Source organism: Triticum urartu, chromosome 6A (genome assembly GCF_056163025.1).
Source record: "Triticum urartu cultivar PI428250 chromosome 6A, HENAU_Tu73, whole genome shotgun sequence".
Classification (NCBI taxonomy): Eukaryota; Viridiplantae; Streptophyta; class Magnoliopsida; order Poales; family Poaceae; genus Triticum; species Triticum urartu.
The window spans coordinates 359,949,354-359,960,094 of NC_141878.1; the positions used below are offsets into that span (position 1 = coordinate 359,949,354).

Here is a 10,741-nt window from a genome sequence, read left to right on the forward strand (position 1 = left end):
CCGAGGCGCCCGTCTCCGTGCGGCGGTTGTGCGTGATGCGGTGCATGGCCAAGGAGCGGCGGGTGCGGATGGTGGCGAAGCAGATCCAGCGGGAGCTGGCGGACATGCTGACCCGCGACCCCGTCATGCAGCGCGCCGTCCTCCCCGAGGCCGCCCTTGGCGCCAACCGCTACCTCTCCTCCCCCACCACCATCGCCGATGTCGAGCTCTCCAACGACCTCCAGGTCACGCCCGGACTCTCCCTCGAAACGATGCAGCTGTGCTGCAATCTGGGATGCTGAGTTCCTTGTCTCTGCTCCGGTTTGTGTCCGCAGGTGTGCAAGGTGTATGTGTTCGTGTTCGGGGACGAGAGGGGGAAGAAGGTGGCCATGGCCGGGCTCAAGGACAAGACCAAGTACCTCCAGGTCATGCCCGAGCTCTCCAACGACCTCCAGGTCACGTCTGCTTACTTCCCATTTTGTTTATAGATCATTATGCTAGTTTCTGTCTTGTTTAATTGGTTAATTGTTCATGCTTGAAGTTAATTAGCTGGAGTAGTTGGTTAGTTACACACTGGTTGGTGCATGCTAGCTCAAGTGATACATGCATGGATGTATGTTCAGTCAAGTCAGTCAGTCAAGGAATTTGTTTCAGATTCAGGTGTGATGAATTTGTCATCCACCTTAATTCCTTGACACCTGTAGTTGTTTGCCTCGAGAATTATTTGGTCTAGCACTTGGAGATCTTCTCTGATTAGGGCAGGGGGGGCAAGGTAGCTAGATTGCTAGGAGAATCTACAGTTAAACGTTAGTCTGTAAAGGTAACAAGACAGAAAGCGTTCGTGCGTGGTGCCTTTGTTTGCAGCTAGCTGACGAGGGACAAAGGAATACTATGTGTGTCAGCAATTAATTCAAGTTCCTTTTCATGTTATGGATCCTAGCTTGATTGGCCCTGATTAAGATAAGCTAACTCCAATTATGTAGCTAATTTATGTCTTATTTAATTTGGACGAATGGTTGGGTATATATATTGATTAATTGGTTAAGTGTTCATGCTTGTTTGTTAACACAGTAGAATTTGGTGTGCTTGAATAAAATGGCGCTCATTTGCATCATTGTATTTCTGCTGAGTTTTAAGAAGAATTCTGGTACGAACGCACTGACTGTATACTTGTACATGTGCAGCTGAGGAACCTCCTGTGGGCTACTTCCAAGCATGATGTGTACATGATGCAGAACTATTCTGTGAGGCATTGGTCGTCCTTACTCCGGAGAGGAAAAGAAGTGCTCAACGTGGCAGGCCCAAATCAGGTGATCTACCACAGAGCGATGTGATAGTCCTGCATCGTCAGAATGTCGGTCAATCTCTGATCCACTGTGCGACCACACTGTGCAGGATATGCAGGGAGGTCGGCCCTTGTCCAGGGTGAAGATCAGCACCATGACGGTGAAAGACAACCTCCTGGCGGCTGGTGGTTTCCATGGGGAGTTGATCTGCAATGTAAGGAGGCCGGAGTAGGCACGTAGTGCACACAAAAAGATTTTTTCTTCTTGAGAACATGTAGAAATGTAGAGCTGTAGCTTGACAGTTAGGTATTTATTATTTTGTTTGTACCTTGTCAGTGAAGCCTCTTCATTTCAAGCAGCGATGGCCTGATTGGTAAACTAGTGCTTTGTGTGTGCTAGTACCTCACAAAGTCATCCTAGTATATGCACAGATGAAATTATTCACTCCGCCATTGTCACTGTTTCCTAATCGAGTACAACAAACCTCCTATGGTTTTTTGTGCAAAATAAGTGTGAAACATTGTAGTGCTGACCCCAACATGTACCTAGCATTTCTGATGTGTATTTCCTTTGATCCCCTAGGCTTAACCTGTAAGTTATAATAACTGTGAATCGGTCCGTGGGAAATTGGGCATATTGGGTTGGTAAATATAGAACTGTAGAGATGTAGAACTAAAGCGTGGTACTTAGCCATTTAAGTTGTTGGTACTTGGTAGTACCTACACAGTGAAGTCTAGTTGATTTAGGAAAACTTGACTTGAGATTTTCTTTCTATGATTTACTGATGAAACCTTGATTCTTGAATCTTGATGTAGGTATCCCACCGCCGATCCATATCCAGATCAGCTGCGTCGCCGGTTCCGCCATCTCCGACCGCACTCCCCCATCTACGGCATCGAGCCGGGCCTGCTCACCTCCTCCTTGATGGTCGCGCGCCGGGAGAGCCCTCTGTCGGCAGCGACGCAGCCGTGTCTGGTGTCGTACAAGGGACGCCGGCACAGGATGCTGTCGTCGTCCGTTCCTAATGCCGCTAAGTTGAGGTACTTGAGATTTCTCTCCCCACTACACTGTCTCACCCATTCCCCTTCACAAATTTCCTCACAATCAAATCGATGCTGCAGCTGCAGGTGTTCCTTGATGCTACATATGTCAGTTTCTTTTGGTAAACTAGAAACTAACATCAAAATCAATTCCTCTTTAGAGTGTGTTGCTTGTATCTACTAGCTGGTTCTGTTGCTTACTGCTTGTTGACTCTGGTTAAGTACTAGTGGTATTGTTGCTGGCTAGATGGGAATTGCTGAATGATTGCCAAAGCCCCGTTAGTTCTTTAGTTGTAACAACTGATTTTTTTTCTTTTGGTACAATATATGGTCTAATCCAGCACTGAATATCCATATGTTGTTTTAATCCTAATGATGATGTTGTAGAATAAAGTGGACACCATATTCGGTTTCTCTAGATGCTTTATCTCTGGTGGTTTCTTATTTGATGCACATTGTTATTTGTAGGGCTGTGAGTATATTTCCAAGGAAATATACTGACCCTGATGTGTCAAAGTTGCCCATTTGCCCTTTCTTAAACAATTTTACTTTGTTTGTGTTCTTCCTGTATATCCAGTTTCACATTACTGGTTTTTCATGCCATATTCATCAATCCTGCTCACATGCCTTATGATTGAGTAACCTGATTAGTATTAACGCCACTGTCCTATTACATGTATCATTTGACACAGACATTAGTAAATCTGAATTAATTTTGACATAGTTGCTTATTGATTGAATATGAGTATTGTTCCTTATACTCAAATGGAACTTTGATCTGTTGTAACTTTGAATGATCGTTTTTAAACCTTGTCGTGTATGTGAAACATTCAATGGTTATTTCTTGCTAAGTTTGTCATATGTGCCAATTCAATTCCCTGTTTTGATGAATATGCCTATTCCAGATAAGTAGAATGAGCTGTTAAAATAATAATAAGTAGAATGATAAAATATTGGTGTGTCTTTAGTTTTTATATTAAAAGTATCCGTGTAATATTTCTTCTATCAGTGACATACTTTTTGTTCTCTTTTGAATGTCCAAATGTTTTGCAAAAGGAAGAAGCAGTACTTGAAGAAGCAGATTACAATGTTTTCTCGTCGTGAAGCACTAGATAGGCTTGTTCTATTTATTCTTCCTGTTCTAGAGTATTCCCGCACCTGAATGCTTGACTACAACATGTTGTAGGTTGCTTGAATCTGTACGTATGTGATGGAAATTTGTAGAATGTGTGTTCTGAGATATTTCCGTAATATTCAGCTAATTCGTGGTAACTTGATTCATATTGTTATTCAAACTGGTTTGAAAATTTTCTTTAAATGGTCTGGAGTTGGACCTTAAAGAGGCTAAGGATCAATTATATTGGACAAATATTTTGGGTAAAAAAGTAAAAAGAAAATAAATGAATGTGGAAAGGCCAAGGCCCAGGAAAGAAAAAACTGGAAAACATTGGGCTGGACTCATTTGAAAAAAAAAGATAAAAAGGCTAAAATGTGGGCTTGGCCCATGTAGTCAACCAAATTAATAGGAAAAAATACATTAAAAAGGCCGAATTGTTGGGCTAGGCCCATGTAGAAAATCAAATTGTTGGGCTAAATCTTGTGCCATGTCAGATTGCCACGCTGGATGCCTACGTGGCTTAGGGAGGTTGCTAGTGACCAAAACGCCACAGTAGACGTATTTTGGTCATAAACGTCTTTGACCATTTCAGAAGAAAGGTCGCTATAGTCAGTTTATGACCGCCAGCTTTTGACCTTCTGTTTTTGGTCACAAAAAGGTCGCAAATGAAAAACCATGACCTTTCAATGACCAATAGTGATGGTCACAACTTGACATATTTCTTGTATTGAACACTGGAGCTTGTAGTTTGAAGCCATGGTCAACAATGTCCCATTGTTGCTTGCCTACCATTGCAGGTATGTTGTCTGCATACGCAGCTTTGAATTTTGCTACTGAGTAGAACTCATGTACATAAGGTTCAATTTCTGATACCAGACCTCTTAGTGAAGTAATGAAATATAGAGCATGGATACATGGCAAACCCTTGACTTGCCATTGCCTGCAGCTACATGTTTCCTTGGATGTGTCAACAAGGTACCTCCATTCCCTATTTTCTTTGTCGACTGCAGTAATTTCTGCCTCAACATCACTGCATCTAACTACCTTCATCTTTAGTCCTGGAAAGAACACCAAATATTAAACATTTAATTTAGTTCGTTATGACATTAGTCGATTGAAAGAGCAGAAGATGTTTGTTTACCTTTGGATTTGGCATGTAGTGCCTTTATCACACTTGGTATTATGAGCTGGCCAAGCCATTTTTCTAATGCTATCCTCATCCGCAAATCAAACTTCTCCATTATCATCTTCCTAATCTTGTCCAACATGTCAACAATAAGAAGAGCCTTAATTTTCCTGACTTTGCTATTAAATGACTCTGTGAGGTTGTTATTAACGTAGTCAACCTTGCAGATTTCATTGAACTTGCTTCTATAACATATCTTTGTGTGGTGTTCAGCCATATATTTTTGAACACTCTTCTTAGCAAGGATCTGCTTCATATGCCAATTGTGCTTCCTAGAACTGTAAGTCAAGCTTGCTGGCCAAAGATTACCATCATAGACCTTGCCCTTGAATTTTTTTCCAAAATTTGCAACAAGATGCCTCATACACTCCCTATGCTCCACTCCAGGCCACACTTGTTCTACTGCTGTCTCTAAACCTTTACAAGCGTCGGTGTGTATGACTAGTCCTTCAGGATGCCCAATAAGATTACATAGATTTTGAAGAAACCAAGCCCAACTATCTGATGATTCTGTCTCTATCACCCCGTAGGCAATCGAGTAAAGCCAATTACGGCCATCAATGGCACAAGCAGAAGCTAACTGCCCTTTGAATCTCCCGTTTAGTGCAGTTGAATCCACGGCCAAGTATGATCGACACCCATCTAAAAACCCTTGCCAACATGCCTTGAATGAAACGAACACTCTCCTAAAGCATTCCTTCTCCCTGACTTTTCCTTTGATTGAGTACTTCACAGTCTCTTTGTCTATTTCCACTACACTACAAGGAGAACACTTCTCCACCTCAGCCTTGAAACTATAGAGAAGATAGAAGCTATCTTTCCATTTTCCACTAATCATATCCATTGCTTTCTCCTTACCACGAGATACACGCATGTACGACACCGTGAAGTGATACTTCTCCTCGATCTTCTCTTGAAGAGCAGTAGGGCCAATGTCTGGGTTCTTTCTAGCACAATCTAGGATAACATCAGCAACCCACCTACTCTTAGCCGGCTTGAACTTCTCACTTCTCAGCTTAGTTGGGCATGTATGAGAGAAAGGACACACCTTGATCTGCATTCAAAAAACATAAAAATCAAATTGTATTGCTACCAATTGCATAAAAGAAAGGGTACACCAATCAAATCAATTAGATATTACCAAGTTATACCTGAAATATTGTGCTATTCCTCATATAAGAGCCATGTATCCTCCACTTACACCTCTTATATGCACAACAAACTCTCAGCCTATTAGGATCACTCTTTTGGACCGTATAGTCAAATTCACTTTTAATTGCAACAGTCGAAAGTGCATTCTTGCAATCCAACAAAGAGGGGAATGCCGATCCTTCTACAAATGATGGATCCTCCTTATTATACACTACAATAGGTCTGTCCTCCTCCTCCTCCTCGTCTACTAAACCCATGTCTCTATTCTCTTGTTTCTCTTCAGTGTCAGTGGATTCATATGCTGGAGGATCATCTTCCTCTTCTATATCTTTTGAATCATCTTCTTTCGTAGACTTCTTGACTAAGTCAGGATACTCCCTCTCATCATCATTATCTGAGAGTATAGCATCATCAGGAATAGCATCATCGGTTATGTCTCTGTTAGGATCATCAATACTAGTAGACTGCCTGACTCCCTGTATGTTGACTATATCAACATCAATTGCCTGACTCCCTGTATGTTGACTCTCACTATAAGAAGGCGGTGTAGGTGGATTGCGGTTCGGTGTGCTGGGAGTTGGAGATTTCTGTAGAACCTCAATTAGCATAGATATTTTCTTTGAATCTTGATACTTTCCAAACATCAAAGCTGCATCATCATCACATGCAACATCAACCCATATATTTTGTTCCCTCTCATAGTACTTCAACTCCAGAGAATCACGGCACCCCCAGGGATAAGTATCACACAACTTGCACAACAATGTTTTGTATGTGATACTGGATTCGACAAACAGAGGATAATCAAAGCCGCCAACATATCGCTTGCGGCCATCGCTACTAAGACGACTTGTTTCCATCCTAACAGACAGCATACAAGCAGTTTCCTCATCCATCCTAAATCATCATGAACACATAACCAAATTGTGTGTAGTTAGTCACTATGAATTATACACAACAAATTCGACCGCTACATACTGCTATGAATACACACGCATCATCCTAGTAATTAGCATACTCACCCTGCTAGAATATTAGAGGTTGCGACCTGTACACTTAGCGCCATCTGGTGGCCGAGGAAAGCCTCTGATTCGGACCTGTTGTCTGTCGCCATTGTCGTGGAACAACCTCTGTTCAAGAAATCACAGGCGGAAGAAGAACAGAGGAGTCAGATGGAAGTCATGCGGCGATGCTGCTCGGGAGGGAAGCCGGAGCTGCGGCGAGTGTAGGTGCGCGGGGCGGGAGGCGTCGGAGCTGCGGGGAGGGAGGTGCGCAGGGCGGGAGGCGTCGGCGCTGCGGCGAGTGGAGGCGCGCCGGAGCTGCGCAGGCCGCGCCGGCGACCGGCCGTACCCGAATGTAGGAGTTTGGCGGGCGGCGGCGGCAGCGGTTTGTGGCTGCGGCTGCTAATGGATAGGGAAAGGTATGAGTGGTGTGGTGATAGGATTTGTATAATCGATAGCTTAGTCAGGTCAACCCGAATGGACTACAAGTTAAAGATCTTTATAATTGACAGATAAGTGCGTCTTCCTGGATGGTTATTACGCGCGCATGTATTAGCCGCCCTGATTGAATGCGCGAGGTTCGGTCCCCCACTCTCCCCTATTGCTTTTCTTTTCCTGCTCTTTACAAATGAGCCCACATGTAATGGAATCATGGGTATTATGGTCATATCACGTGGTCAATGAGCCTTTGACTGACGGTAACGTGAGAAAAATGGCATTTTTGAGTGTGTCTCTAATGGAAGAGTGGCATTTTTGAGCAGTGAAACATTTTAATGGCAAAAGGTGAGTAGTGTGGCACAACAAGTGGCAAAAGTGATAAAAACCAAAATAAAATATATTCCTTTGCAGTAGGGAAAAATTGGCTTTTCGCAAAACTTTAACCATAGAGCTTTCCACCAGCCAAATATGCATGTAGTGATAGCATTATTCAGTTCTTGCTCTACTGTGTTATATTGCCAGCATATTCCATGTGTTGACCCGTTTTTGGGCTGCAACGTATTATGTTGCAGACTTTTCAGACGAGGAGTAAGGTTCGTTAGGTCGTTGCCGTGCAGCTCAGCTATGCCGTTGGAGTTGATGGACTCACTTTATCTTCCAAGCCTTCCACTGTTATCGTATTAGATGGCCTTAAGCCATATTTATTGTAATAAGTTCTCTTTTGAGACATTCGATGTAATAAGTGTGTGATTGCTACTCTGTTATAAATCCTTCGAGTACTATGTGTGTCAGCATTACCCATCCAGGGATGACACTGAAGCACAGAGACTTGACCGTTTGAGGTCGGGTCGCTACAGAACAACACCTATGGGATCCCTCGAGGAGTCCCTTCTATGGTTGGCAGGGCGTGGGGCTGCGCAAAGAGCGGGTCTATAAGATCAACACGGGGGATTTTTACCCTAGTTCGGGCCGCAAACGATGCATAAAACTCTAGTCCTGCTTTTTGTGTATTCAATGTTCTTGAGCTCTTGAACTAGCTGAGGTGCATGCCTGGTCCAAAAAGTCTGAACCCGTCCTCGGTACGCCTCGGGCCTCCTTTTATATGTCAAAAGGGGTTGCCACGGTGGCACACGGGAGGTGGAAAGTATGTACAGTGTACAAGTCTATCGCCTGGCACCGTAGGACAAACACATTTAATGCGCTGTCGACGTGCCCTCTTGCTTTATTGGGGACGGCAAAGAAGCTCGTCCCGTCCGTCGCCGCCTTGCCTCGCTCTGACGTGCGTCCAAGCTGACGAGGCTTGCAGCGCCATGCTGGCTGGCTGCTGAGCTGGTGCGATGGCAGGGTCTTCTCGAAGATCTGCATGCCACCACGCAGGTGCTTGGCTGGTTGGCCTAGAAGCTGCATGCTGCCATGCAGGCGTTCGCCTAGTTGGCGGCCGGGCCGCCACATCGGAACGGGTGTGGGGCAGCGAAACTCTGGCAAGTGCAGGCCTGGCCTCGGCCCTGCAGACGCCCCCGGCAAGGGCCTTGCCGGGATCTCGTGGGCATCCTTGGCAAGGGTCTTGCCGGGGGGCTTCCGAGCATCCCCAGCAAGGGTCTTGCCGGAGGTCTTCGGTCATCCCCGGCAAGATCTTGTCGGGGGTCTTCGTCTTCTGGTTCTTATCTAGGCTTGCAGGCGTTTGGGCTTCACAAAGATCTGCATGCCACCATGCAAGCGCTCCCGAGCCTTGGTCTTGATGTTGTCGATGGCGTCATAACTCTCAGGCTCAAGGGTGGTGGTCTGGCTGGTGTTGGGCAAGTTTCCCCGGCGAGTCTCTTGCCAGGGCCATGTAGGCCGTCCTGGCAAGGATCTTGCCGGGGGACGTCCATCTTGTCTCTTCGCTCTTCATGCTTCTGGCTTGAGTACTACCTTGGCAGTCTTGCATCTTTCCTTCTTCAACCCCGCCAAGCTCAGCTGCAGGTGTGGCTACGACTGCCCATGCACAAGTAAAGGGGTACAGAAAGGCCCCTACTTTTGTACACCGACACCGACTCCTGTCTGCATCTACTACTATTACTCCACACATCGACCGCTATCCAGCATGCATCTAGTGTATTAAGTTCATGGAGAAATGGAGTAATGCAATAAGAACGATGACATGATGTAGACAAGATCTATTTATGTAGAAATAGACCCCATCTTGTTTTCCTTAATAGCAATGATACATACGTGTCGGTTCCCCTTCTATCACTGGGATCAAGCACCGTAAGATCTAACCCATTACAAAGCACATCTTCCCATTGCAAGATAAATAGATCAAGTTGGCCAAACAAAACCCAAATATCAGAGAAGAAATATGAGGCTATAAGCAATCATGCATATAAGAGATCAAAGAAACTCAAATAACTTCCATGGATAAAAAGATAGATCTGATCATAAACTCAAAGTTCATCCGATCCCAACAAACACACCGCAAAAGAGTTACATCATATGGATCTCCAAGAGACCATTGTATTGAGAATCAAAAAAGAGAGAGGAAGCCATATAGCTACTAACTACAGACCCGTAGGTCTATAAAAAACTACTCACGCATCATCAGAGAGGCACCAATGGACATGATGCACCCCTCCGTGATGGTGTCTAGATTGGATCTGGTGGTTCTGGAACTTGCAGTGGCTGGAATTGATTTTCGTCGACTCCCCTAGGGTTTCTGGAATATTGGGGTATTTATAGAGCAAAGAGGCAGTTCAGGGGGCACCCGAGGTGGGCACAACCCACCTAGGCCCGCTTGGGCCTCCAGGCGTGCCCTGGTGGGTTGTGCTCCCCTTGGAGCACCCCCAGGTGCTTCTTTGGCCCACTGGATGTCTTCTGGTCCAAAAGAATTCCACAAAAAGTTTCGCTGCGTTTGGACTCCATTTGGTATTGATTTCCTACGATCTAAAAAACATGCAGAAAACAACAACTAGAACTTGGCACTATGTCAATAAGTTAGTACCAAAAATGATATAAAATGATTATAAAACATCCAAGAATGATAATATAACAGCATGGAACATTCAAAAATTATAGATACGTTGGAGACGTATCAAGCGGCATTTGCAGATTTTGTGGCAACAAAGGCAATTGGAGTTGCCCTTGAAGAGGTTGCCTGAGGAATTGGCCGTGAGGGCTTTGTAATTGGCCACGAGGGCATTGTTGTTGAGGAACTTGGCTTCATAGCCGATTTCTTCGGCAAAGCCTTCTTAGGCTTGCTAGTAGAGGCCTCAGCAGCAGCAAAATCTTCATTGAATTTCTTCACTACTTCCTTTGGTAATTTAGCCAACTTGGCTTGGCGCTTGGCCCATTCTTTGGGAAATTCCTCACCCTGTCTGATGCTTCAGGGATCAGCTACTTGGCCTGGTGCCAATGGAGGTCTTGGACATGGAGGGTTAACTGCGAATTTCTTCATGTACTTGGGAGTAACATAACGATATTCCCTCCATTCCTTAGCCCATCTTGTTTCAATCCTCTGTATGCGCACTTTGCGCTGATTCTTGTTTTCTTTGCCATGTGAGGCTTCA

General features: G+C 44.7%; 1 protein-coding gene across 1 annotated transcript; it reads right to left on the reverse strand.

The window, feature by feature from the left end:
- Positions 1 to 4,064: 4,064 nt before the first annotated feature.
- On the reverse strand, positions 4,065 to 7,200 carry LOC125516766 (uncharacterized). The gene is made up of 4 exons (XM_048682086.2): positions 6,783 to 7,200; positions 5,760 to 6,657; positions 4,564 to 5,662; positions 4,065 to 4,480 (listed from the first exon to the last, which is right to left on the reverse strand). The coding sequence occupies exons 1-4, from the start codon at positions 6,872 to 6,874 to the stop codon at positions 4,071 to 4,073; spliced, it is 2,499 nt and encodes an 832-aa protein (XP_048538043.2). The 5' UTR covers positions 6,875 to 7,200; the 3' UTR covers positions 4,065 to 4,070.
- Between the last annotated feature and the right edge of the window lie 3,541 nt (positions 7,201 to 10,741).

Excerpts from the sequence above, each read along its gene's own strand:
- LOC125516766 (XM_048682086.2), bottom strand. The coding sequence starts at position 6,874 with ATGGCGACAGACAACAGGTCCGAATCAGAGGCTTTCCTCGGCCACCAG. Across the intron at positions 6,658-6,782 it reads ACCTCTAATATTCTAGCAGG|GATGGATGAGGAAACTGCTT; the intron begins GTGAGTATGCTA and ends ATGATGATTTAG. Across the intron at positions 5,663-5,759 it reads GGAATAGCACAATATTTCAG|ATCAAGGTGTGTCCTTTCTC; the intron begins GTATAACTTGGT and ends TTTTGAATGCAG.